At 39.9% G+C, this 27,487-nt stretch overlaps 2 protein-coding genes across 3 annotated transcripts in view; one reads left to right on the top strand and one right to left on the bottom strand.

Annotated features, from left to right (window-relative positions):
* The first annotated feature begins 782 nt into the window (after window positions 1–782).
* Window positions 783–9,774, top strand: smc2 (structural maintenance of chromosomes 2). The gene is made up of 25 exons (XM_004065719.5): window positions 783–1,298; window positions 1,406–1,555; window positions 1,638–1,760; window positions 1,859–1,897; window positions 1,974–2,084; window positions 2,173–2,217; window positions 2,304–2,537; window positions 2,617–2,766; window positions 2,850–3,083; window positions 3,193–3,352; window positions 3,439–3,556; window positions 4,134–4,272; window positions 4,364–4,483; window positions 4,603–4,807; window positions 4,887–5,022; window positions 5,896–6,020; window positions 6,115–6,308; window positions 6,437–6,580; window positions 7,396–7,470; window positions 7,607–7,726; window positions 7,829–8,029; window positions 8,123–8,239; window positions 8,329–8,489; window positions 8,566–8,713; window positions 9,401–9,774. Exons 1-25 carry the CDS (start codon window positions 1,131–1,133, stop codon window positions 9,587–9,589), a joined length of 3,606 nt encoding a protein of 1,201 aa, XP_004065767.1. The 5' UTR covers window positions 783–1,130; the 3' UTR covers window positions 9,590–9,774.
* Window positions 9,775–9,824: 50 nt separating this feature from the next.
* Window positions 9,825–27,487, bottom strand: part of ecpas (Ecm29 proteasome adaptor and scaffold) — a 25,548-nt gene continuing 7,885 nt past the window's right edge. For both annotated transcript variants that reach the window (XM_004065720.5, XM_078945366.1), the window contains exons 18-49: window positions 27,483–27,487; window positions 27,267–27,358; window positions 26,948–27,082; window positions 26,686–26,860; window positions 26,415–26,587; window positions 26,218–26,319; window positions 21,040–21,163; window positions 20,725–20,870; window positions 19,979–20,033; window positions 19,772–19,886; window positions 19,614–19,682; window positions 19,394–19,511; window positions 19,119–19,286; window positions 18,918–18,997; window positions 18,364–18,469; window positions 18,190–18,237; window positions 17,976–18,094; window positions 17,659–17,809; window positions 17,508–17,573; window positions 17,322–17,411; window positions 17,168–17,234; window positions 16,999–17,090; window positions 16,366–16,432; window positions 15,687–15,884; window positions 15,353–15,564; window positions 15,223–15,266; window positions 14,948–15,140; window positions 14,706–14,856; window positions 11,569–11,674; window positions 11,402–11,490; window positions 11,260–11,331; window positions 9,825–10,432 (exon numbers count right to left, since the gene is read on the bottom strand). The exon at window positions 27,483–27,487 is cut by the window's right edge and continues 212 nt beyond it. In XM_004065720.5, the coding sequence (XP_004065768.1) occupies window positions 10,293–10,432; window positions 11,260–11,331; window positions 11,402–11,490; window positions 11,569–11,674; window positions 14,706–14,856; window positions 14,948–15,140; window positions 15,223–15,266; window positions 15,353–15,564; window positions 15,687–15,884; window positions 16,366–16,432; window positions 16,999–17,090; window positions 17,168–17,234; window positions 17,322–17,411; window positions 17,508–17,573; window positions 17,659–17,809; window positions 17,976–18,094; window positions 18,190–18,237; window positions 18,364–18,469; window positions 18,918–18,997; window positions 19,119–19,286; window positions 19,394–19,511; window positions 19,614–19,682; window positions 19,772–19,886; window positions 19,979–20,033; window positions 20,725–20,870; window positions 21,040–21,163; window positions 26,218–26,319; window positions 26,415–26,587; window positions 26,686–26,860; window positions 26,948–27,082; window positions 27,267–27,358; window positions 27,483–27,487 (3,568 nt within the window). In that variant the 3' untranslated portion in view covers window positions 9,825–10,292. The remainder of the gene's footprint in view (window positions 10,433–11,259; window positions 11,332–11,401; window positions 11,491–11,568; window positions 11,675–14,705; window positions 14,857–14,947; window positions 15,141–15,222; window positions 15,267–15,352; window positions 15,565–15,686; window positions 15,885–16,365; window positions 16,433–16,998; window positions 17,091–17,167; window positions 17,235–17,321; window positions 17,412–17,507; window positions 17,574–17,658; window positions 17,810–17,975; window positions 18,095–18,189; window positions 18,238–18,363; window positions 18,470–18,917; window positions 18,998–19,118; window positions 19,287–19,393; window positions 19,512–19,613; window positions 19,683–19,771; window positions 19,887–19,978; window positions 20,034–20,724; window positions 20,871–21,039; window positions 21,164–26,217; window positions 26,320–26,414; window positions 26,588–26,685; window positions 26,861–26,947; window positions 27,083–27,266; window positions 27,359–27,482) is intronic.

Below are 27,487 nucleotides of genomic sequence, written 5' to 3'. Positions count from 1 at the left end.
ACTTCGTTCCCAAAACGTTTTAACCAACGGCTTCAAAGAGAGTTGAGTTTGAGAAAGAAGATTCTACTCTCAAAAGCAGAAGGGATTTCTCAACTTACTTATTTTGCTTTGTCTCTACACTTGGACAATCAGACTCTTAAATCTATTGCCCAAATGTTGTTAAATTTCATCTGGAAAAATCATATTTATTTAAAAAAAATCTGTATTAATGAACTATAAAAAAGGAGGCTTAAATTTTCTTAAATTTTACTTCTTTAAATAATACTTTAAAATAAACTTGATTAAATCATATTTAAAAATTCCACTTTCCATCTGGAATATTTTCCCTCATCACATTTTTGCTAACACATGGTCTCCATTTTTTTCTCCTTTGTCATTATAATATTGACAAAATCCCAGTTAAACTCTGCTTTTCACAGACAGATTCTTCTTTCATGGGCACTTACTCACAAATTTTCCCCTCATAACTCTTTTGTTTGGAATAGCGTATATACTTTACAAGAACAAATCATTATTTTACAATAATTGTTTTAATAAAGATATCCTACTGGTGGGTCAGCTTTTTAACCACAATGGACAATAAAACTCAGATATAAAGAATTTAACCTTAAGTATTATGGAGTCCTATACTGTTCATAATCCTGTGGCATTCTCACTGTTATGGCTAATGTTGTTGTCCTGCATACTTGTTCTACATGTGTTAAACAATAAAGTATTTTTAAAAAAGTACAGTGTGCGCCAATCACCCGATGGTTTAGGGATTTAGCTGCCCCGGTATATGCCTACAAAATGCATTGACAAAACGTTTAAATAAACATAATTGAACTGGTCTGAATAAATTATAGCAAATTACGGACCAAGTCTTTTATGTTTATTTTCTTTCAATTTTCTGTCAAATTATATTACATATGGATTTTTTTGTTTTGACTCCGGCATGATGAATGGCCTACTGTCGACCGAAAGTTTTCTTAGTGTGTGTTTACCGCCAAAATTCAAGTTAGACGACAGTCTTTTGGTTTGATATAAACATTGGGCTGTTGCTTTGCTCGCCGCATTTTTCTTTTAACTGACTTGTCGCTGAAACGGATATTTTCTGTGGCGTTTGTTTCGGCAAGACAAGATAAGTAACGATGTACATTAAATCAATAATTATCGAAGGATTTAAATCTTACGCACAGAGGACAGAAATTAACGGCTTCGACCCGCTATTCAATGCCATCACGGGACTGAACGGCAGTGGCAAGTCCAACATCTTGGACTCGATATGTTTCCTTTTGGGGATTTCCAACCTCTCACACGTAAGGACGTTTCCGCATGTTTCCATTGATTAAAGTAAAAAAAAAAGCAGCTTTGCCTTCTTTTAATAGCAAAAAAAACAGTAATTCTGTTCTATTTTATTTAAAAGGTTCGAGCTTCAAACCTTCAGGACTTGGTTTACAAGAACGGCCAGGGTGGCATCACCAAGGCCACTGTGTCTATTACTTTTGACAACTCCAATAAGAGCCAGAGCCCTCTGGGGTTTGAAACCCACGATGAGATCACTGTAACCAGACAGGTCAGGAAAGTACACAATTATTTAATATCCCAATTTATAAAGCATTTTTTAAAACTTGATCACAAACGTTTTCTTCATAAAGGTTGTCATAGGAGGCAGGAACAAATATCTGATCAATGGGGTCAATGCCAACAACACCAGGGTGCAGGACTTGTTCTGCTCTGTTGGCCTCAACGTTAACAACCCTCATTTCCTCATCATGCAGGTCAGCTTTGCATCTTAAACATTGAGAGTTTTCAGAAATTGCTAAACAAAATCATTCGTTTGACCTTTGGGGTCTTTTTTTTTTTTTTACTTATTTAGGGAAGAATAACCAAGGTTTTGAATATGAAACCACCAGAGGTATGTACTTTGTTTGATGAAAAAAAAAGTATAATAGAAACACTTTTGTTAGTACTAATATACTATTTGTCTCTAGATTCTTGCTATGATTGAGGAGGCAGCAGGCACCAGAATGTACGAATGTAAAAAGATCAGTGCACAGAGAACAATTGAGAAGAAAGAGGCCAAGCTGAGAGAGATTCAGACTGTATGTCTACCATCTGTTATTCAAGTTTCTTGTGGTTTTTGGGGAAACAAGCAGCTGCAAACTTTGTTCTATGTTTCCTGACGTTTAGATTTTGGATGAAGAGATTACTCCAACTATGCAAAAGCTGCAAGAGGTGAGCTAAATGTTTTTTATTTATTTTTTATTTCAACATTTGTGTAATGATTTAAGGATATGCTTTAAATGTTCTTTGATGCACAGGAAAGATCCTCCTATTTGGAGTACCAGAAGCTGATGCGTGAGATCCAGCACTTGTCACGACTTTATGTGGCCTGGCTGTTTGTGTGTGCCGAGGAGACTAAAGTCAAGTCGGCTGAAAATCTGAAGGTGATGCAAGGCAACATTGTCAAGATGCAGGCCAAAGTTTCAGAGAATGAGAGCAAAATCCAGGAGCTTTCTGCTCAGATTCAAGAGCTTCAGAAGAAAAATGACCAGGTACTGAAAGAGAAATAAAAGAAAAAAAATATTTGTATGTTTTGTGTGGCTCTGACACACTTTTGGTGTTTATTTTAAGGAGGTAAACGGAGAATTAAAAACCTTGGAGATGTCTCTTGCAAGTGTGCAGCGTGAGGATGCCAAAGCTCAGAGCAGTCTCGACTTAAAAAAGCAGAATCTGAAAGATGAAACCAAAAAGAGGAAAGAGCTCGTGAAGAGCATGGAGGAGGTAATGGATTCATTTGTGCTTCTCATTGGTGGCTGCAAGATTTTTACTTTATCAAGCTTATTGGTCTCGGTCATTCTTTTTAGGACAAGAAAGTGCTCGTGGTGAAGGAAAAAGAAGTGAGCAAGTTGTCCGAACAGCTTCAGGCACTGCAGGTGGAAGGACAGAAAAACACAGCTGAACTTGAGGCAGCTGAGCAGCATTTCAAAGCTGTGTCGGCGGGTCTTTCTACCAACGAGGACGGCGAGGAAGCCACTTTAGCTGGGCAGATGATGGCCTGCAAGAACGAGATGAGCAAAGCAGACACAGAGGCCAAGCAGGTGGAGAAAAGAGACACTTTTGATGTGCAGTGGCTTGACGTCCTGCACACCTGCTGCTTCTCCGTTGAATTATTTGATCCGAAACCCAACCATTTCCATCTTTGCACAGGCCCAAATGACCCTGAAGCATGCCCAGGCAGAGCTGAAGACCAAACAAGCGGAGATGAAGAAGATGGACAGCGGCTACAAGAAAGATCAGGACACCTTTAAGGCCGTCAAAAGCAGCCGAGAGAAACTGGAGGCGGAGCTGGCCAAACTCAACTATGAAGGTGCAGCATTCTCCTGAAAATAAAAGACGAATGTTGTAAAAGCTTTTGCCTGTTTAGTGACTCAACTTGTGTTTGTGCTGCTGCAGATGGAAAAGAAGAAAGCCTGATGGAAAAACGAAGACAGCTTTCCAGAGAAGTCGCTCAACTTAAGGAGACCTTTGACCGACTCATGTCTCGTTTTCCCAGCCTGCGCTTTGAATACAAGTAAACGCTTCTATCTGTTTGAGTATCATGCCTTTAAATGTACATTTTAATTTACATAACAGCGTATAAGCCCAGACACGTAAGATTTCGTTTAACATTCTTATTCAAAATCTATAAATAAACCAGGTGGCAGATGTGTTTAGTTTATTGACTGGAAAAGTAAAATGCCTGCAGTTAGTGAATTATTTCATATGTAGTGATTTTAATTTTGTTCATATTTTCATTTGCAGCAACATAATGGTTTTTGGAGTGGGGCAAAATTGATCCATAAATTCATTAACAGCTAATTCCAAATAGTTTAACAGTTTACAAGATTTTACAGCTTAAACATAAACAGGAACTATTTTGATTTGAAGTTTTAAGTGTGGACAAATGATTGATTCTGCTGTTTCTTTCATCTCTATGAACTATCTAATCTAAAGATTTGATTAAGAAATAGAACTTTAATTTCTTATCTTGTCCACCATGAATTGAGTTTTTTTTCTTCCTCTTGACGATGTTTTATTTGAGTCATTTTTCTTTTCTTCAGTTTGCATTTTTCTTCTTTTCTGTTGTAATAAATTCTGCTGTCTCCCAGAGATCCGGAGAGAGGCTGGGACCGAAGCAAAGTGAAGGGCCTTCTAGCTAATCTCATAAGTGTCAGTGATGTTTCCTATGCCACGGCACTGGAGGTAGTTGCAGGTGGACGGCTCTACAACATTGTTGTAGACACAGAGGTAGACCTTTTGAAAGTTTTTTTTTTAAATTTATTTCACAGGTGAATAAACAGAATCTTTGTGACTAAATGATTGAATCCTTCCTTCTTAGGTGACTGGTAAGAAGCTGCTGGAGAAAGGAGAGCTACAGCGCAGGTACACCATCATTCCTCTCAACAAGATATCTGCCAAAACTCTCAACGACAAAGTGATCCACACCGCGAAGCGCCTGGTGAGAAAACTCTGTGCTTTCATAGTCTCCGACTTTTTCTTGTGTATAAAAGGAATCACATCTCATTCATTAGGTTTTCTCGTAGGTAATTTTCCGTGATTTTGTCTTTGTTCTGTGAGGTCGGGGAGGACAACGTTCACACAGCTCTGTCCCTGGTGGGATACGAGTCTGACCTTCGTAAAGCCATGGAGTATGTGTTCGGCTCCACGCTGGTCTGTGACACTTTGGACAACGCAAAGAAAGTGGCGTTTGACAAACAGGTGATGACCAAGACTGTTACGCTTGGGGGAGACATCTTTGACCCGCAGGGAACTTTGAGTGGAGGTGAGATCAACGCTCGACTCCTGTTTCCTTGGAAAATCAAATCAGTTTCAATACTTGGCTCCTCTTTTTTTCTTTCCAGGCGCTCGCTCGCAGTCGGCATCGATTTTGTCGAGCCTGCAGGAAGTAAAAGATGTTCAGGACAGCCTGAGCGATAAGGAGGCCAAACTTCAGGATACTGAGCGACAGATGTCCAGTCTGAAGGGAACCGCTGAGAAGTATGCAAATGAAAAAGCAGAAAAGTTCCTCTACACATTAAAAAAACTCCTATATATTTACTAAAACTAGCGGTACTTTCTGTTGTGAAACCCCTTCTTTTAAGTGGGATGCAGTGATTCACTTTCCCCTCGATTCAGTTCAAACCTCAATTTTTGGGTCACGGTTCGAAATATGACTTTTGTACTACAAAGAGACAAACAACATTTTTGAAAAAATCATTTTAAATTTGCTAATAAGCAAAAAAAAAATATATATATATATATCAGTTGGCTAATACTAAGCCTGGAGTAATGTAATAAGACAATAAATAGTAAATCCTTCTTAAATTTAGCACAACTGTTTGACACTTTCAATGTAAACACGCAGTAGCGATGGAACAAATCCCCTTCCCCACAATGCGGTTTAAATGTGGAGCAAACAGTTTGGTTTGAAACCGAGAATGGTGGCATCCCTATTATGCACCATGGAAAATTAGATCCTCTTAATCAATAAAACATTCAATTCAGCTTGATTATATATTTTTTAATTCATTGTGTTTCTTTAAAACAAGCTACTGGTGACAAGTGTTAAAAAAAATCTATTAAGTCTATTTTACATTTCTTGTTTGGCCTGCAGTTAAAAATCAGAAGTTATAGAGATGTTTTGTTTGATCTTGTAGTGAAGGATATTTTTATGAGACAAAAGTCAAATCAAAGAAGATAACCGTGTTTTTTTAATTTATTTTTTAAGTTGTCTGAGGAAGCCTGCTTTTAAAAAACGTATAAGGCCCAGCTGTTTAGGGCCAGTTTACAACTCTGTCGTAGTTTAGAAAGGATTTCTTTGGTTAATTTATTCCAAATGACGTTTTTCATTTCACTTTTCCCTTTCTGCAGGTATCGGCAGCTGAAGCAGCAGCACGAGCTGAAGGTGGAGGAGGAGCAGATCCTGCAGACCAAGCTGCAGCAGAGCTCCTTCCATCAGCAGCAGGAGGAGCTGGAGAGGCTGCAGAAAGCCATCGGTCTGGACTTTAACTTCAGTTTAATAGAGGGAGGGAAAGCGGGAGGTTTCATCTGCAGTTATTTTAAGACCTTTTGTGACGTTTGCTTCCCCAGACGAGAGTGAGGCCACTTTGCGCCTCACCAAGGAGCTGCAGAAGCGAGCCGAGGAGAAGTACAAGGTGCTGGAAAACAAAATGAAGAATGCCGAGGCTGAGAGGGAGAAGGAGTTGAAGGCTGCCCAGGAGAAACTCAACAAAGCAAAAGCAAAAGCAGACGCCTTCAACAAGACTTTAAAGCAGAAGCAGCAGGTAAACTGTTTGTTTTAATGAAAATATGCAGAAATGAGTGGTTCCCAGAATTATTTTAAGATAGCTAAACCTTTGTAATATTTGATTTAATATTTCTAATCATTGGGTTTGTTTATTCTCGTCTCCAGGAGTCTGAAGCTGTGGCCTTGGAGCTGGAGGAGCTCCGGAGGGAGCAGGCCACCTACGAGCAGCAGATTCAGGCCGTCGACGAGGCCATGAAGGCCTTTCAGGAACAAATAGACAGCATGGCCTGCACCGTGACCCAGAACAAGGTAGGAGTGTCGGCTGGGAAGGCAACAGTCTCCTAAAAGCTTTCCCGGCAGAGATTTGCAATAGCAGCACTAAATCCTCATGATTTTTAAGAAAGGAGAGGATGTTTGTTGAGAAAGTCGAGCTAAACCAAATCAGCTTGAATAGATCCAGAAAGCGATGATTTCTGTGGAGATACAAAACATACCAAAAAAACTTTTACTTCAAAAAATTCAGTTCAAAGATTCAAAATCACAAATTCAAACCTTAGAAAATAATTATGCAACTTTAAAAATGGCCTTTTTCAGAGGAAAGAAAATAGAATCATCACATAAATTAGGAGGCATAAATAGTAAACAGACAAAACAGCAGTGTTCTACAGTCTTTCGGCATGTTTTAAAAGAGGTTTTGGAGCGGAGAGAAACCTTTCAGATGCTCTAAGACTTTGAATTTGAGCCAAAAACAAAAAATCGTCATCTACATAGATTGTTTGTTTGAGCCAATGACATTGTGATGATTTTGGTCATGTTTGCTACATGTAGAGTTACATTAATCTTTTCCATCTGTGAAGTCTGACGTTTTATCGATTTAGTTTTCAATCTGACTATGTTGTTAGAGGAAGCTTCAGCAGGATGGAAACACTGAATTTATTTTAACTTTCTTCGTTGGAGGCAAATAAAACAACCCTTCCTATTTACAAATGAAATGTTTTTTCCTCTCTTTTAGATAAAAAAAATAAAAATAAAGCTGCATTTTCTTTCAAGCCAGCTGAAAATATGAGTTTGTTTTCAGTTTAACTGTACGTGTGTGTGAGCCTAATATCATGAATGTGGCGCAGGAGGCAGTGCGGAAAGCCCAGGAGGAGCTGACCAAACTCAAAGAAGTGATCATGGCACAGGACAAGGAGATCAAGGTTGTGGAATTTTGACTGTTTCATTGAAAGCTTTCTTCTTTCTTTCGGCTTGTTCTCGGCTTTCAGCATAAATGTGTATTTAATTCTTCTCAGTAATGGCAGATCTTCCAGTTTTTAAAGATGCTTGTCCTCATAGGGAAAAAACTCGGAGGCCAATAAGATAAGAGAGCAGAACAATGAGGTTCAGCTGAAGATCAAGGAGCAGGAACACAACATTAGTAAACATCATAAAGACAGCCAGGACGCTGCTGACAAGGTACGCACTAACCTGCACCTGTCTCCTCACTTGAACGCAGAGATTCTATTGTTCTTTTAAAAGAAAAAGCTTAGATTTTTGAGATGTTCGTGTCACTTGCAGGTGGCTCGGATGCTGGAAGAACACGACTGGATCCAGTCGGAGCGCCATTTCTTCGGCCAGCCGAACTCCTCCTACGACTTTAAAGTCAACAACCCCCGTGAGGCGGGCCAGCGGCTGAAGAAGCTGGAAGAAACCACTTCCAAGCTGGAGAGGAACGTCAACAAGAGAGCCATGAACATGCTGAACGAGGCAGAGGAAAGGGTGAGGAGCTCCTGTCGGCGCCGTCTGAGTCGATCCAAATGTTTGACAACATTTTTGTGTTTGCTGAAAACTGTGTGTTTTTTGCTTTTGCAGTACAATGACCTGATGAAGAAAAAGAGAATTGTGGAGAATGACAAAGCAAAAATCTTGCAGACCATTGAGGAATTGGACCAGAAGAAGAACGAAGCTCTTAACTTGGCTTGGCAGAAGGTTTGCATCGATTTTAGCATGTCTGCATTCTTTTTTGATTTGTAATCATAACTATTTCATCTCTTGGTTTTGTGATCTTTTCTCTGTAGGTAAACAAAGATTTTGGCTCCATTTTCTCCACTCTGCTCCCAGGAGCTACAGCAAAGCTGGCGCCTCAGCAGGGCTGCGGCGTCCTGGATGGTCTGGAGTTCAAGGTCGCCCTAGGTGACACCTGGAAGGAAAACCTGACTGAGCTGAGTGGTGGACAAAGGTGAGCAAACGCACTGATGAGCTGCTTCTCTGAGCCGTCGTCACCTTTAAAGAGTGTGTCGCGTATCTGTTTCCAGGTCACTGGTAGCTTTGTCTCTCATCTTGGCCATGCTGCTTTTCAAGCCCGCTCCCATCTACATCCTGGACGAGGTGGATGCGGCTCTGGATCTGTCGCACACGCAAAACATCGGACAGATGCTGCGCACGCATTTCAGACGCTCCCAGGTGAGATTTCATGTGGGAAGGAGCAGTTTGCTGGTGACGCCCTTAAGTTACTGTTTCAAATCAGCATCAATTCATCTAAATCTCACCTACATGTCAGCCAATACTTTATTAGCTGATGACGGGATCATGAAGCACACACACAAACCAGAGTTCGTGCAAGAACCACACGTCTAGTATTCAGGGGAAAAAGGAGTATTGTTTTTTTAAAAGCTTGATTTGTCTAAAAATTCTTCAAATTGCAGCGACATTTCTTTACAACTCAAAAAGCTGACGGAATAGTTAATTTATTGAATGAATATTAAGTTTAAATAAAAAACAAACTAGGCACTATCAAGCTTTTTTAACAAGCTGTCAGCATTTATATTGACATGTAAAAAGTTACGTTTTTTTTTTAAATCAAGTGTTGTATGTTGCAGTTTAAAACATTTTTTTTTTAAATTAATTATATATTAATATTTGTGCATATTTCCTGACATATTGATGGAGCTAATTTAACAGACTGAAGTTTAAAAACAATTATATTTGTGTAATAAATATTGCAGTGAGCAAGGAGTGAAGATGGAAACTTTTTTTGTTATTGCATTAACAGTCATTGGTGAATCTGTCACAAACTGCCTGTAAATGGATTATTTTGAATGTTGTCCCAGTGAGGCTTCCGTCGCTCATTTTCAAACTCTCCTCCTGCAGTTCGTGGTCGTGTCCCTCAAAGACGGCATGTTCACAAACGCCAACGTCCTGTTTAAGACCAAGTTTGTGGACGGCATGTCCACGGTGACGCGGACGGCGCTCAGCCAGAGTGACGCCAACGTCTCCCACAAAGGCCAGGATAAAGCTCGCCAGAAAGACAAGAGGAACAAGCAGCTCAGCGCACTTTGATTTCCTAAAACCATATCAGAAACATAGCTTGTTTTTAAGTCGTGCTCAAATTTCCTGCATGGTGACTCCCGTTCTGGTTTCATCCACTTACATGTTTTAAGTTTATATCTGTCCTGTCTTCTGGATCTTTGCTATTTTATATGCAGCCATATGTCGTTTTTTGTAAATAAAGGTGCTGAATTGCATTTGGGTGAACGTAAACTATTTTAAACAGCAGACAGTCTAATCCAAATAGTCAAAGGAGATTTTTTTTTTAATCAAGGACAAATTCAAACAGCTATAGCGTCAGAAAACAGCAGAGTTTGTTTTGTTGCAGACATTTACATAAACTCCAACAGCTCGGTTGTGGTTGAATAATAGGTTCTGCAGAATAATCCACACCCTGCTGTCTCAACATTTCATGAGTAGGCACAACCACAGCAGTAGTACGATTCCCCATGTCGGGGCTTTAGGTGAACAGTGTCCACAAATGCAACACACTGGTTCAGACGGTAATCAACCACTTCCTGATTATTTCAATTAAAAACAAAGTTACATTTTTTTAAATATCAACCCTTTTCACAGACTGATCAGCTGTATTGATTGGAGTCACATTATAAATGATCCTTATTGGGAGAAGAAAAGTAGAGGTTTATGGGGATTGGTTCAGAAGGGCAGAGGTGTGGAGATGTTTGGCGTCTCTGAACGATGGCACTGCGCTCGCTCAGGGCTGACTCTGGATGCGTCTGCGCAGCTCCTGGGCCTTGTCCCTCAGCTCGGGCCTGCTGTCGGACTGCAGCGTGGACAGGGAGCGCTGCAGCTGCTCGCGGCTCCTGGCAGACATGCAGTCCCACTGCTCGCTCTCTGTTCGTGGGACGCAGGCGTTAATATCCCATCAGAACATAAAAAACAAACGCATCGGCAGTCTCATGTTTAGCTCAGGCGTGCAGAAAAAAAATACAATCACTATAGTTTCATGTTAAAATACAACTCAGTATTAAAGACAAAAATAGCAAAAAGAAAAAAAACTCAAATGTCATTATTTCACAGGGATCACGTTTTATTTCCAAACTAAAATGAGGGATGCATCTTTTTTTTGTGAGCAAATTCTCATTTGCTAAAATTAATAATAATTTAAATTACCATCCAAATAAATTCATTTAAAATAAAAAATTGCAAATAAATTATAAATAAATAATTCCTAAAAAATGAATTCAATACAAAATATTAAAGAATTAAAACCCTAAATTTAATAAAAAAAATTTACGTAACAATTCAGTAATTGTTGCCTTTATGTTTTGGGATCATATAATGTTAAAAATAAGGATATTTGCAGACCAACTATTTCTTTAAGAACTAATTCAGTGTTTAAAAAAAAAAAAAGCATCAATGTTTAGGTTTGCACCCACATTTTCCCAAGAGGACCTGGCTGAAGACATTAATGGCCAGAACTGGAAGTCCTTCCAAACTTTATTTCAATTGGCAACCCTAGTCTTAAGCTTTAATTATTTCATTTTCTTTGTTTTTTTTACAATTCTCAGCCTCTTGGATTAGGGTTAGGGTAAATTGTATAATTTCTGCTTCCGGCAGATGATGCCAGGCGCCGTCTCGTCTGCAGCCAGGTGTCTTTCCATTTTCCTGTGTAGCGTGATCCATAAATGTTTATAAACAGGCAAAATAATAATACTTACCTCCAATTTTCTTAACAATCAGATCCACGACTGTCAAGGCCTCGGTCCTCACAGAGGAGTAACTTTTGTTTTCTGAAGAGGAAAGACCTCCAAATGAAACAAACTACACGACAGTTGAAGCGCATGAAAGTGAGAAACGTACCTAAAGGATGAATGAGCGCCGCGCAGGTCTCTGTGAGGATTGGGGACAGTGCATTCAAGTCTTCCGTACCCTTCTCCAGAAGCAGCAACCTACCGAAAAACAAGCAGTCAGAATTCTCTAAGACTGAGAATGCGTAGCTGAAGAGGTCATCTTTGTGGAGGACTTACTTCTGAAAATATGCCTTCATGGTCTGTAGGACAGCCAGCTGAACCTTCCAGGTGCTCAACTTTAACTTCTCACACATCAGATTGCAAACCTCCATCTGGAAATTTACTGTAGAGAGAAAATGTTTCAACAATGTTTCCCGTCTGATGGGAACAGATCCTCTAACAGACGCTCAAAGCCCTTCAGTGATGCTCAAAGTTTCTATCAGTGTTACAGCCCTGGTGGTCTGATGTGCAACAACTGTAAAAGAGAACTGGAGTAACAGCATTCCTAGAAAACGCCTTACTTCCAGCTCCATTGAAATCAGGTCGATTCAGTTGCCATGTTTCCGCGATACCAACGCTGCCATGTTGGAGCCAGATGTCCTCAATAAAGCAGTGATTGGTCCAAGTGGGTTTGAGTCAATGTTTCTATGGGAATCTTGTTGGAAGGCCAAATTCCTTCCACTTGAAAGAGGGCAACCCTAAAACTTTGTCCAAATCCCCCCCAACTACTAAAAAACTACAGTCAGGACCATAAATATTTGGACAGAGACACATTCTTTCCAATTTAGTTTCTGCACATTACCGCAGTGAATTTTAAATAAAACAGCTCAGATGCCATTGAAGTGCAGACTTTCAGCTTTTATTCCATGGGTTGAACAAAAAGGTTGCATAAAAATGTGAAAAACTAAAGCCTTTTTTAAACACGATCCCTTCATTTCATGGGCTCATAAGTAATTAACAAATGAAATAACTGAACACAAAATTTTCATTACTAATATTTGGTTGAAAACCTTTTGCTGGCAATGACAGCCTGAAGTCTTGAAGTCATGGACATCACCAGATGCTGGGTTTTCTCCTTCTGAATGCTCTGCCAGGCCTTTACTGCAGCGGCTTTCAGTTGCTGTTTGTTTGTGGGCCTTTCTGTCTGAAGTTTAGTCTTCAACAAGTGAAATGCATGCTCAATTGGGTTAAGATCAGGTGACTGACTTGGCCAGTCAAGAAAATTCCACTTCTTTGCTTTAATAAACTCCTGAGTTGCTTTGGCTGTATGTTTTGGGTCGTTGTCCATCTGTATTATGAAACGCTGCCCAATAAGTTTGGTTGCATTTACCTGGATCTGCACAGACAGTCTGTCTCTGAACACCTCAGAATTCATTCGACTGCTTCCTGTGTCACGTTATCAATAAACACTAGTGTCCCAGTGCCACTAGCAGCCATGCACGCCCAGGCCATCACACTGTGTTTTACTGATGTAGTGTGCTTTGGATCATGAGCTTCTCCACGCCTTCTCCATACTTTTCTCTTGCCATCATTCTGGTAGAGGTTGATTTTGGTTTCATCTGTCCAAAGAATGTTTTTCCAGAACTGTGCTGGCTTTTTGAGATGCTTTTTAGCAAAGTCCAATCTAGCCTTCCTATTCTTGAGGATTATGAGTGGCTTGCATCTCGCAGTGTACCCTCTGTATCTACTTCCATGCAGTCTTCTTTTGATGGTAGACTTGGATATTGATACACCTATCAACTCCAGGCCTTTAATCTGCTTCACTCATGATGACATAACAAGGGAATTGCCCACACCTGCCCATGCAATAGCATGGAAGTCAATTGTCCAATTACTTACGAGTCTATGAAATGAAGGGATTGTGTTTAAAAAAGCTTTAGTTTTTCACATTTTCATGCAATTTTTTGTTCACCCATGGAATAAAAGCTGAAAGTCTGCACTTCAATGGCATCTGAGTTGTTTTATTTAAAATTCACTGTGGTAATGTACAGAAACTAAATTGGAAAGAATGTGTCTCTGTCCAGATATTTATGGTCCTGACTGTATATAGCGCGGCACTATATAGTGCCCAGGATTTTAAAAGCAATTCGGACACCATGCTCACTACTTTTTTTTCTTCCTTTCTTTCAAACGGTGAATATTGATTCTGCAAAGTGAAAATCTCGTTTTGCGGTGATCATTGATGAATCCACCGTGCTCAAAAATATTGATGGTTTATTCAAAAAAATACATTTAAATACATTTTTTAGCAAAAATTGTTTAAACGCAATGCATTGTGGTCTATATTCGCCAATCTAGTGAGCATCGATGGACATTGGTTTTTCGCAGAGACTTCTGGGTATTTTTTAGGGCACTGGATTTCTGAAAGAGAGATTCGGGAAGCAGAACTACAAAATGGCTCCACTGTATAGGGAGTAGTAATTCGGACACAACCTAAATCTCTTAAACGTTTCAAATATTAAATGTGTGTGTGTGTGTGGGGGGGGGGGGGGGGGGGGGCAACCAGCACCAAATGCCTTTCATTGAAGCATCTGGTCATTTTATAACTTGCAATAACGGGAAAAAAAATACGATTAACAAGAACAAGTTAAAAATTGAAAACGGTAGCAGGGCAAGAATAGTTATTCTGACTGTAACGGCTGTTTATTTCTCTATAGGAGTCTATGGGGTTTTGGCTTCTTGGAGCCCGTGGGTACTTCCTGTTTGGAACGTGAGATGCGAGTCACTCAGTCCAGTTTTCATATACAGTTATAGGTGTTGCACTGAAGAGTATTGGTGTTCTTTATACAGGAAGGCTGACCCCGCCTCCGCCACCTTTGATTGACACTCCTCTGATGCCAGACAATAGCAGCAGTTCTATATGGAGAAGATCTGGTGCCAGCGGCAGCTCATTGTTGGATTGAACTCTCTGTCTCGGCTGCATGTCGTTTGTGAAACCAGTGTCTTGAGTATTTTCTTTTAAAATAATTTACATCATATTATGAGTGCACCTTTGACCAGAGCCTGACTTTTGTCTAGTTTGTCATTTTGCTACTTTCCCCTTTTTCTCCATGGTTGTTCCCACTTTCACATTACTGCACATCAAACACTGGAGGTGCAATGTAACACACACACAAACGCACCCTGGTTTCACTTATTTCTTCCCTCCTTGTGGATTGGAACCATGAGGTGAGTTTTTGAGAAAAAAAAAACACCTGCAGCAATTTTGACTAAAAGCCACAAAGCATTCATTTGTGAGAACTGAAACTAGTGTCCTGGATTTAAATCCTACTATTAATTCAGTCTTAAAGGACTCTAAAGAGCAAAAACACGTACGGAAATGCGCTCTCCCTCCATTTTATTGACTCATCTGGTTTGTGGAGTAGAGAACTTACTCTGTGTCTCCTGGTTTCTGGGCCACGCTTTCCCTAGAGTCTCAAAAGCACAAAGCAGAGCTTCCGTCTGCACCTCTTTCTCTTTCACATCTCCATCTTCATCATCATTGTCCAGTGACCGAGCAGATGCACTGCCGCTCTTTGGAGAGCTCTGTTGTGAAATTAGGCACATTTGTTTAAGAATGGATTTGTGTTCTTGGAAATAAAATAAAAAACAACAGGAAGCATTGAAGGAGACAAACCTTCTTGATCAGAGGGAAAAGGATCTCTGCCATCTCTCTGAAGCGGTCCTCTTGGCTGCTGTGGAGAACATCTCCAGCACAATGCAGAGCGGCCATTTTGTACACCAGATTCTCCTTACGACATTCCCTCATCACAACTTCAAGCACCTCTGTGATTGTTGGTTGGCCACTGCAAGGTTTCTGCAACTCTGTGCTGAAAATCGGGAAGAAAAAATCAAACAATGAACTGACTGCGTCTTTTAAAAGTTATGGGAGAAGTCTGCAGGAGAACTCACCTGCATTTGGACACCACAGAGCCAATGGCTTTTAACAACTCCTCCTAAAACCAAAACAAAGCCAACAATTTAAAAACCATTTTTTTTCTGATTCACTTTCCTTTTTTCCCCCCCGGAAAGCAACTGTTACCTTTCCAGCCCACGTACGCCCAGAAAGTCCCTGCATCAAAGCCGAGAGCACCAATCCAAGATGTGGTGCCACCAACGAACCCGTCTGCTCCTTGGCTACTGTCGCCATGGCAGCTGCACCCTGAGCCTTCATCTTCCAAGACTGGGACTGCAGGGCTTTCTGTGTGATGGCGATCAGCTCCGTCATGTAGAGTCTGATTCCTCCAAAGTTTCCTGACGTCAGAGAAAAGTTTGAAGACTTTAGGGTTGTGTTGTTGCTAAAAGCCTGTTGAACTTTTCAGGAGAAATTCCATTAACTGATAACAAAATTTTTTTTTAAAAGTGTTTTTCCTCACCTGGAACGTTCTCCTGCCACACCTCTGCCCACAGCTTGGCATCATGACTCTCTCCCGTCTCCTCATCAGGACCTGCAGCCTGATGCATGCCAAGGAAAGCCAGTGGCAGAGCCACTCCTGCATGAGCCTTCATCACATCCGGGCTGTAGTGACTGATGGCGTGCATCGTCAAAGCACAAGACGATTTGTAAACGGGTTCTGTGAATAAAGGAGAAAGAGTGAGACTTGGGCCGAACCCGAATTCTTCCCGTACCCATACGGGTTCTCCCAATCCTACATTTAGCTCTCTAAACGGAGAGTTACGGAAAAAATAGTGTCTTTTAATTCGCTCGTCACTCCCACTCGATGATGTCATCAAAAATTGCTGGTCAGCTATGTTTGCGCGGAGTTGCTATTGCTTGAATATACTTAAAAAAACATCGGTTTTATAACTTTGAAAAGGTCATGCTAAAACAAAAGCCACTTCTGTGCATCAGAGCACGGTCAAGTGAAGGAGAGCGCTTCTCCTCCGCGTGAACACCCTCGGGCTTGGCATCCCTCCGCCGCGAGGGTTAGCCCTTAAAAACTCTGATTCGACCAAACAAGAAGATCTGGAAGTCTGGAGTTTAATATGATCATATCAACACAGACTGGTCACGTTTTCAAAAAAAAAAGAAGTTTCGGTTTTAGAACGCCTCACCTTCTTTCTCCAAGTACCAGTTGCTCAGCTTGAGCAGCAGCTTTTCCACACTGTTGTCTTTAGCCGTCTGACAGGCAGAGAGAAAAGACGTTAAAGAGTCTGAAAGAAACAGCTATAGTCTGATTCAAAGGGAATAAGCAAAAAATAAAAAAGAAATAGGGTAGAAAAGAAAAAGGAATAATAAAAAAAAGGAAACCCTGAAGGAATTCTTTTTTTTTTTAAATTATGTATACATGTCGGGAAAAAAACTACATTTTTCCGGAACAGATCACATTAATATTTCGCGAATGTTTTTTTCCGGAAAAGATACGATGAAATAACAGTAAAATCTGATTAAATGTTGGGTTAAATGTTAGTAAGAATGTTTGCTCTTTGGGTTATAAAAAGGGAAGCCACAGCCTGTTTACATGGAACACAAATCCCAGTTCATTCAAACACTTACACACATCATTTTGATCCGGAAACTAAATACAATTTTCAATTTTCTGATGCAAAAAAAAGAAAAAGAAATGAAGTTCTGGATGATTTCATTCGAATCAAATACTCTTCATAAAAAAAACAGAAAAAGGTTCAAACAGCTTTGAGTGACGGTCAGGGACATTTGTCAGAGCATATATGAGGGTCGGTCCTTACCCTGACCAGATGTCCCAAAGCAAAAGCATATGCTTTCTGTATCACAGAACTTCTGTCATGGATGCCGTTCAGCAGGGAGCTCATCAGTTTACCTAAAGACGGCAAAACTTTTAAGAATTATTATTCTTTCATTTAACAAACACATTTCCTGTTGGAATGAAATCTGCACCTGAGTATGGAGTTAGATCCTGTGGACACTGCACGGCGAGGGAAACGATTACGCTCGCGCAGCCTCCCTGTAGAGAAGACGGACAGTAGAGGCCTGAGTTTTCACCAGGAATTCTGTGAGATTAGGATGCATTGAACACCAGAGACGGTTTTACCTTTGTGCCCAGGCCTACTCCACTCTTTAGCAGCTCACAGAGTCTGGGAACCAGTTCTCCAAGGACAGAAACGTCCAGGTGCTGCAAACACTGAAAGCACAGATGTGTTTGTTGGAAATGGGACGTGACAACAGAAACTCGCACCACAATCGATTTGTGCCACAGATGTTTATGTTTTTGTTGTACCATGTTAACAGTTTCCATCATAGGAGAGGATTTGGCAGCGCTCAGCCTTGCAGCATCCATGGCACTCTGCAGGGGAACAACCAGAACAGCTCAGGACACCAGGACCTCTAAGCTGTGTGGTTACATTACAGGTTTAAAAGCCGGGGTGTACCTTTTCCTGCTCTGTGGCTCTGAGACTGAGGTAGTTGAGGACCTGCGGCTCTAATGTGCTGAGAGCCTCCAGCAGGGCTGGGATCAGTCTGGAAGCATGAGGCTTTAGTCTGGCACCGGCAGTCTTGCTAATTTTCACCAAAGTTTGGATGCTGGTGAGAAGAAGCAGAAACACAAACGGTTTAGCAAAATGTGAAGAATAGAGCTGTGACGGTGTGGGTCTTTTGATCACCGCGGTGATCTATTTTTCATTTTGTAGGTTTGTCTCACCTCACCTCCTACCAGATACTTATATGTAGACCACAATAATGGATTTACCTGAGTGAGCGAACCTCTGAGACGTTGCTAACGATGCCTTTTTCCAGCAGGGTTGGCAGCAGCACAGCGACAGTTCTCTGGGCCGCAGATCCTGTAGACTCGCACATACGAATGCAAACCTACACGCAAGCAGACAGCAATGAAGACCAAGAATGAGTGACGTGTGAACACAAAATAAACACGGGCAAGAGCTGGGTTGTGTTAAGAGTCTCACTTTGCTGAGTGTTTTCAGTGTGAGGTCTGCAGCCTTTCTGACAGATTCCTAAAAGAGAACAAACACAAAAACACAACAAATCTTTGAAATAAGCTACTGCAGACACATAATATTACTCTGAAATGAGAAAAAAAAAACAGATGCTTGCTTTATAATAATTATTATTAATTTGACCTTGATGTCATCAAGGACTCTGAAGAGCGTCTCCCACATTTCTGACAGGTAATCGAGGAGTTCGTCAGCCTGACGACCACGGATCAAGTCATTAAGAGCCAGACAGCTAAAGGAAAAACATATTTTTACTTTACTTTTTTATATCTTACAATATAAAAAAGGCCAATGCTTATCTAAACAAACATTAACATACTAAATAGGACAATATTCTACATTTTTCCGATGCATATAATGAAAATAAATTCTCAGACTGAGACCCATTCAAGTGTAAAATCCATTTAAAGGGATTTATCTGTAAAATCTGCTTTAAATAAACTTTGTTCATTAAACAGTTTCGAAATGAATGTAAAAATTAAACATCAAAACTAAAGAGCATGTCCTCTGTGCAGATTTGGAAAAAAATGGATAAGATGAAGATTGTAAAACGGAAAACTAAATTTCCAAAAATGCAGACTAAAAACATGAATTTTCCGGTTTTCCTATTGAACTATTCAAAAAAAATTAAATGCAACTTTCTCTATAAAGAAATCCCATAAATTCAATTTTGGTTGTACCTGGATTCACGCGCTCTCCAGGTGTTACTGGTCAAATTGGACATGACATCCTGCAAGATTTCCTTGAGATATTTGTCCACCTGCAACAAATAAAAAAAATAAAACATCTCCTACCAACAGCTATATGACCTTTTCTCTTCTTTTTTATTTACGTTGGTTGAATAATAAACCACTCTTGAAAGAAAGAATACTCAGCCATACCAGGGTCTTATCAGTCACCAACGCATCCCAGATGCTGGTCATGGCCTGGCGGATGCTCAGGTTGGGGTCAAACTGGTAGCGGTACAGACGAGGCACTAACTGAGGCAGAAACGGAGACAGCTGCTCCCCCGCTTTGGCTGCAATCATGTGGAAACCAAAAGCGGCTCCCTGAGTGGAAGACACAATCAAGGAGAAGAAATAAGAAAAACCAAACTGATCGGCCAAAGCTAAAAGCGGCCACATGTTACAGATGTTAAGAGATGTGAGAATGGTACCTTGCGTGAGTTCCACATTGCATGATGATTAGCCAGATTCATGAATTTGTACACTAGATCGGGTTGGTTCAGGTCACTGGCTAACGAGCAGAGCTCCTTGTATGTGGACAAGCCATGACTGTCAGGAATCAACAAACGGAGTTCATGAGAATCGGTTATGACTGATGTTTCCATGACAAAATATACGCGGGTGAAACGGTAGAAACAACAGCTGATTTACCCGTCTGGTGTTTTCCCCAGTCCTTGCCCCTGGAAGACCTCGGTCTCCTCTGAAAGTTCATGTTTGACTCTGTTTGCATAGAGAAACCAGAATTTTTTAAAGTCATTTCCACAGTTTTGATTCTCTGATGTTTTCCTTCCTGCGGCTTTATATCTCACCTTCTACCAGTCATGAGTGTTTCAACCAGAGTGGAAACCAGTTCCTGCTGGTCCTGTTCTCCTCCCATCTCATAGACAAGCCCAAGACCTTTAGATGCAACATCCTGACTCAACTCTGAAGGACAGATGGAGATTTTTGTTTTCTTCAGCATATTTAAAGAGCTGAATTCACACACATAGAGCCGAGTCTGACAGATTTGGTCTCACCGTCAGGATCCGACAGCACAGAGATGAAGGCAATCTGAATCTCCTTCAAATGAGTCTTTAAGAGAAAAGAGAAACGTTACTTTTCCAACAGTGCATTAGTGCTTCTTTAACTGGAGGCATTCAAACTAACAAAAACTATTTGGCAGCTGAGACTGAGAAGATGCACTGAAAAGAGGATTACTCAGAACTCCTGATTGAAAAGGAGAACGGAGGCAACTTAACTGACCTCCGCCCTGGTGGTGATGAAAGAAAAAAAAAAACTGTAGGCCTGATTGATCTGGAGTCCAAAAACTACTGTTAAACGTGTTATATTAAAAGCTCCCAAATAAAAGGACCTTTTTTTTTTTTTGTAGAATAAATGGTTAAAATAACCACTGTGCTTAATTTTACCTTCAAAATTAAATGCTGTTAAGGATGGAAAAATCGGTCACAACACTGAACAAAATGATTTTCTTTTAAGTAAACTTCTTTATTTTATTTATTAATTTTTCTTTTTATATTTTGCATTTCTTTTGTGTTTACATGTTTGCCAAAAAAATGTTATCTGTTAAATATTTTAAAAATAAATAATGAATGGAAAATTAATCAAATGTAGAGACCAAAAGGCTCATTCTTTAGAAACCGACATATACCTTTTTCAAAGAATTTTACGACTTTGATCAAGTTTTAGAAAACTAAAGCTCATCTCAAAGCTCTTTAGGTGTTTTTTTTGTTGATTTACATTCAGAAAGGTGTGTTGTATTTACTGTAATTTCCTGGTGATGGCTGAGTTTCTTGACAAGCGAGAGCAACCAGATGCAGGCTGCCTGTCGGACATGAGGGTTCTGGCTCGGCACATACTTTGACAGAATGGAGCTGAGGACCCACGGAACCACATCATTGCTCTTCACATCTTAAATGGAGCAGAAGAAAACAGGAAATAAAGATACATCCCATATTTTACCTTCTTTTTTTTAGGGTTAAAGATTAAAAATGTGTCACTTTAGAGTCACTTCATGGTGGACTGAAAAAGCATCTGGAATCTGATTTGAATGAACTCAGATCAAAGTACAAGCACTGACTGTGGGGGGGAATGTACTGGTCTTCTCTGCAGGTCCATGGGTCTCTGGCAGCACCTGAAAGGGTTCCTATGGCAGCACTGGTGATGGCCTCTCCAACTGTAAACTGCAGCTCCACCTGCTTAGCCTTACAGAGAAAAGGAAAAAAAAAAATCATATGCAACTTGATGAGGCCGTCAAGAGAAATTGTTCCAAGCTACAGACAATTTACTAAATTATCTGAGTTTTTAGAAAGCAAAAATTTGACAGAATGTTCATTAGCAACTTTGATAGATGCCTTGGTTTTGCTGCAGTCCAGAATATTACACAGTGCAGATTGCAATCTTACTGGAAGTTTGCAGATGCAACAGAAAGAGAACCTGATTTGGAGAGATGTGTGACAGCAATTCAAAAAGGTCATTTTTTAAAAGATATTTTAGATTAAATTAGATCTGTTGGCCTCCAAACACTGAAGAGACGTTCCAAATCATCTAAACGAGTATATTGATCCTGACAATGCAGAAAGACAGTTAAAGAAATCCAAACATAGCTGTGAATCATTAGCTGCTCTGCATATGTTCTGTAGGACAGCAGCTTTTTACAGACCACAGACCAAACTTAAAGGGAAAGCAGTTTGACAACAAATGTCATCGTAAAATGTATGTAATCTACCATATAAAGGGAGTATGCACTGATGTGACAAAAAATCCTAAAAATTAATCAATATTTACCCCCAAAATGTTGGATCGCTTGAAGACCCACTCGGATTCTCTATTGATCAATTTTCAATGCGTTCCCAGTGGTTTTTAATTGCGATGATGCCAAAATTAGCCAAAATCAAACAACATGTCGTTTTCTAGGAACATAGTTTCTATAGAGCGGTAGCAGTTCATAAGAAATTGGGGGGGAGGAGCTAAGATGGCGGTCCGTGCGGTCAACTTTTTGTGAGCTGCGATGGTCCGGTCCTAAAATATCCCTTTTGACCTCATTTTCAAACTGCTGAACTAGTTTTGCTTTTTTTTTTGTATTACTCTCAAGTCTTACCACTGTAAAGGGACAAGAACGAAGTGGGAAAAACAACAACAGCAATATTAAGAGCTCCTAGAATGCCACGGGAAAAGCCTGCATCGGAGAAGCCGACTCCCGCATCCAAAAACCCAGAGATGACAACACATGACCACCAATACGCCATGGAAGTATCCTCGCTGTCTACTAAAAGGAAAACCCCGGTTACACCCACTAAACCCTCCATTCCACCTAACAAGGTAGTCGTTTCTAACAATAGTGATGCCGAGTTGTCAGCATTAACTGCCGCCATCGAAAAACTGACGGCGAGATTTGACGACTTTGACGGAAGACTTCGGGAAATGAAAACTCTGTGATTCTGGCTAATCTGGCGAAGATCACTGAGGTAAACGCTGCTGATATAAAGGACTGCAAATCCAAAGTGCACAATTTGGGAAAAGAAGTTTCTGTGCTGAGGAAAGAAAATGATGACTTAAAAGAGAGGGTGGTGGAGATGGAGCGATATAAACGGCGCTGGAACCTGAAGTTACAAGGTTTGAAAGAAAAAAGCGAGGAAAACACCCGCAAAGAAGTCCTGGAGATCCTGGCAAAGATCGCGCCACAGCACACATCGGTGTTGGAAATGGTTGTGGATACAGTACATCGGCTGGGGAGGAAAGAAACCGGGAGGCACCGCCAAATCATCATCCAGTTCTCCACGAGGCACTACCGCGAAATCTTCTGGAAGGTTTCTAAGGATGCAAAGGTTTGTCAAGAGATGGGAATCTTCTTCAAGCAGGATTTCTGCAAAGCTGACCGAGAAGCAAGAGCTGCTGTCTGGCCCAAAATGGAGAAAGCGAGAGCTGCGGGACAGAACGTGTACTATCGGGGCCACATCGGGTACGCTAATGGAGTCCGTCTGTTTCCAGACTAGCTGTGTTTTTTTTTAAATTCTTCTTTATACGTTTGGAGTTTAGTATCATAAATGCTTTGTTATTTAAAGCATAAACTTCATTTGCTCCGTTTTTTCCACACCTTAAGTTCACAGAGGAAAGTGAAACTCTGTTGTTGTTAACTTGAAAGTTATAAGTTTTAAAGTATTTTTTTCTAAAAGTTTGAGGTCTAGTTTTGCATTACAATGTTGTTTGAGATCTGAATTCCAACCGCTCACTTTCACCTTCAGTAACTAGCTAAGTAAGTAACTTTTTGTTCATTTTTGTGTTATTGTTTTTTTGTGTTTCATGTCTAATTTTAACTTTGTTTCTTTAAATGTTAGGGGTTTACGAGACAATGTAAAAAGAAAATCTATTTTTCTATTCTGTAAAAATGTGAAAGCCAGCTGCATTCTACTGCAGGAAACTCATTCTGTTAAAGCAGATGAACAGTTTGGGTCTAATCAATGGGGAGACAAAATCCTATTCTGTCACGGTACAAACAAATCTTCTGGAGTTGCTTTGCTCTTTAAAAACTGTCCGTTCAAAGTGATTACCCGGATCTCTGATGATGACGGCCACTGGCTCATCTTTGTTCTTAAAACTGATGATGGTTTTCTGATCCTTTGCAATGTCTATGGCTATAATATTCCTAGTCAAAACAAGTCATTATTAACAGAACAGAAATTGCAAAACATATCAAACTTCTCAATCATAAGTATTGTACAAATACTGTAGTAATTGGTGGTGATTATAACATGGTTCTAGATGAATGGCTGGATAGAGTACCCTCAAAGTTCAATACCCATCATATTAATCCAACTTTACGGGACTTTTGTCTTGATGTTAATGTTTCTGACCCCTGGAGGAATTCTCCTCACCAAAATTGAAAGCATATCCAGATTCATATATCCCACCTATTCTATAGGTTTCCCTAAACAAGCCATCAAATCTATTAATCAAGTCAATTTTAACTTCATATGGAAAAGGAAAACACACCATGATAAACAAGGTACGCTGATTAAAAAATATGAAGATGGAGGTCTTCAAGCCATAGACTTTAACAGCCTTAATGGCACCTTAAAAATAAACTGGTTAAAATCATTTATTAGGAATCAAAATAGTATTTGGTTCATTGTTCCTAATAAAATATTTTCCAGCCTAGGAGGGATCCAATTTTTACTCAGTTGTGATTTTGACAATAAGAAACTTCCCATTCAACTTTCGTCTTTTCATTGGCAAGTTCTCATGTATTGGAAGCTCATTTATAAACACAATTACAGTCCACACAACACTCCCCTATGGAACTGCAGATACATCACTATCAGAAACAAATCCATCTTTGTTCCAACATGGTTTCAAAATGGAATTTGGTCTTTAATGCATCTTCTTAAAGACAATGCCACTCTCATGTCTTTTGATGATTTCACAGCTAAATATGGTTCACTAACGAATAGAAAAGATTTTGAAAAAATTATTAAGGCCATTCCTCAAAATGTTGTGAGCTCAGTTTCTGATCTGTTTCATAATGACATCTACAGACATCCTACTATCCCCATTAATTCTGATTAATGGACACAATATAGCAACTGCCAAACTCCCAAACCATCAAATCAGAGAATATTTTAATGAAACGTCCTTTCCCTACATCTCAAATCCAAATTATATAACACAATATTTTAATAATTCAAAAAAGAAACAAATACGAACTAAATACTTAAAACTCCCCATTCCTCCTAAAGCCAAGGAAGTCCACTTTAAAACTTTTTCAGGTATTTACCCGTCCAAGGAAAACGGTTTGGAATTCCTGAAAATTGTGTTCTTTTTGTCATGTGGAGATTGAAACAACTGAGCATCTTTTCTTTGAATGTTTTTATTCTGATGTCTTTTGGAATAGTTTACATTATTGGCTTTTCCCCAAGATTCCACTTTTAGCAGACTTTTCTATTAAGGATATCATTTTTGGGTTTATTTTAGAAAACAAAAGCACAGAACTTATTCTGAATGTTGTAATTATTTTGGGTAAATTCTATATACATAAATGTCGTTTCCTTAAAATCAAACCATTTTTTTCTACGTTTCACAAAGAACTCTGCTCTTTTTTTTCATCTGTAAATTTCATGGAAAACAAACTTGCTATGGAACTTCAAAGTATCATATGTAAATTGCAGCTTTTTGATAGCCCCCTAAACTAAGAATCATTACAATGTCTATGTAAACCCCCTTTTTTTTTTAAATTTACTTTTAATTTATTTTTTATTTTTATTTTATTTTAATGTCTTGTATTTATTTTATTTTTCTGTATCATTGGAAAAAAAAAATTATATTGTTTTATTCCGCATTTGTTGTTTGTACATGTCCAGTAATTTTTTCGATGTTTCTATACTTTGCATAATTGTATACAATTGTCTCAAACTGTTAACCTCAATTGTCTTTTTCAATTAAAAAAAAAAAAAAAAAAAAAAGTTCATAAAAAATTCACCTCTGGGTTGAGGGCGGTAATGTTGGCGAGGAGCAACCCCGCCCCCTTCCCCTCCCCATTGCTGAGAGCTTTCCGTTTACATGTTCTCCCAGTAGCTTACAGCCCCTCAACCCCCAACCTAACATTGCCAGCCATGCAACAAAACTGGTGGGCAATATCAGAGCTATCCAGCTGTAAGGTTTTGAGCCAGATTTCAGCTCAGACAAAGCAAACGAAGACGTTTGTCTACAAGTGGATACGTGGGAATGGAGCAGAGCAGGGGGCTTGAGGCCCAAGCTCTTTTTCAAGTGATATTTTATTCATCTGCTCCTGATTCACAACAATTTGAATAAAGAAATTGTCAAAAACTGACTTTAAGCCTAATTTTCCTTGTTTATGTCCTAAAAATGCTACAAGTATGTGTTAAAAACAACAAAAACCCAGAGTTCACTGGAGTGCGTCTTTAACCAGAACTTAACTGATCTAATGAATCATCACAACAAATGGGAGGTCAGTTAACTTTTATGCTGAAAACACCATCGTCAAATAAGTCAGAAAAATCCGCTGAAGTGTTTGCTGCAGAGCTGTTCAGATGCAGTCTTTGAGGTTGATTTCTCCTGCCATGATCAGCAGAGGCAGGAAGTATCCGGTCAAATCCAAGTTTATTTTGATGTTATGTTCTACTATCACATCCAGTAATTTGACAGGAGGATCTATCAGAGTCCAACTCAACTCTTGGCGATACACCCATAAGTGTATTGGTTCAGATCCCATTGGTTGAGATGTTTCTGACCAATGCCTTACCTCCACTGAATCCATGAGTCCCTGCAGCAGCTTCTTCTGGTGTGGAAAGTCTGCATCTCCCACTGGCAGATAACCCAAAGTGGTGATGGATCTTTCCTTCATCTGTGTGACACCGTTTACAGTCATGTCAAGAGGTGATCCATCAAAGAAACAAAATAGTGTACAACTCAAAGGGGTCCACTTTTAGACCACTTTACCTTGGCGCTCTCTTTGCCGGAAGGAATGCGGGCGAGGAGGTTTTCCACCACGGAAAGTTTAGTGCAGCCCGATCCATCCGCAGGGATCAACAAAGGGGCATTGCGCCCGATCTCACCCAGAGCGGTACAGGCTGCTACGGTCAACAGGGCACTGCTGTTGTCCAGGAAGGAACCTCGAAAACACAAAAAAACCAGAGGAATATTCCAAAAGTGGCCTTAAGAAACAACCCAATTCTAGGTTCAAATTTAAATGGCAAAAGCTACTACATACCAATGGTTTTTGTAGCCAAGGCTACAAGTTCATCCCCTTCTCCCTTGGATGTGATGCTCCCTTGTTGCTCCTTGTTTTTTGCTGAGTCAGAACAAATGAGTACCTTCTTTCTGCTCGTGTACCTGCCCACCATGTAGCCCAGAGCCAAAAGGGCGCCATGTTGAGTTTCAGGACTCTAGGCCATACAAATATCAACAATTAGTAACATGGGGATTCAAATGTTGGATCAGAAAAAGTCCAAACAGAAGGCAAAGTGCCGTACATGGTTGTCTCTGGTAATTTTAACTAAAGTCTGCACAGCCGTCTGCAGCTCGTTCCCTGTCATGGTGGAAACAACCACAGCATAAAGCTGAGCTGCCAGCTCCCTCATCTCTTCTTTGTTTGTGTTCATCAGGCTCTGGAAGGAAAAGAGAAAAGTGATTTTAATGCCAAATGACAAATACATTTAAATTATGGATGCTGTTCTCAGTTTAAAAAACAGATATACAACTCAGCAGTAAGATAATATTGTAAAAAGGTTGTAATATTTTATTTAAATAGTGAACATAAACGCTGTCTTCTCAGGTGAAAGGGCTTCTTACTTTAATCCAGTCGATTCTATCAGAAAACCTGGGGGCCAGTTTTTCCGGGCAAACAGACACCACTTCTAGTAAGCAGTACATGACGGGTATTCCTGTTGAGAAATATGCACAATTATTTAAAATAAACTGCAAGGTTCAAATTTGAAGCTAAACAAAAATCTCAACATAATAAATGTTTGACGTTATAAGTCATTTTGATGCTTCTGATCCTCTCACCTCCG

Source organism: Oryzias latipes, chromosome 1 (assembly GCF_053564925.1).
Source record: "Oryzias latipes strain Hd-rR chromosome 1, Olatipes_Hd-rR_3.1".
Taxonomy (NCBI): domain Eukaryota; kingdom Metazoa; phylum Chordata; class Actinopteri; order Beloniformes; family Adrianichthyidae; genus Oryzias; species Oryzias latipes.
This window is presented reverse-complemented; position numbering and strand designations above follow the sequence as displayed.

Excerpts from the sequence above, each read along its gene's own strand:
- smc2 (XM_004065719.5), top strand. The coding sequence starts at position 1,131 with ATGTACATTAAATCAATAATTATCGAAGGATTTAAATCTTACGCACAG. Across the intron at positions 3,353-3,438 it reads GGCCAAACTCAACTATGAAG|ATGGAAAAGAAGAAAGCCTG; the intron begins GTGCAGCATTCT and ends GTGCTGCTGCAG. Across the intron at positions 6,021-6,114 it reads GAGGCTGCAGAAAGCCATCG|ACGAGAGTGAGGCCACTTTG; the intron begins GTCTGGACTTTA and ends TTGCTTCCCCAG.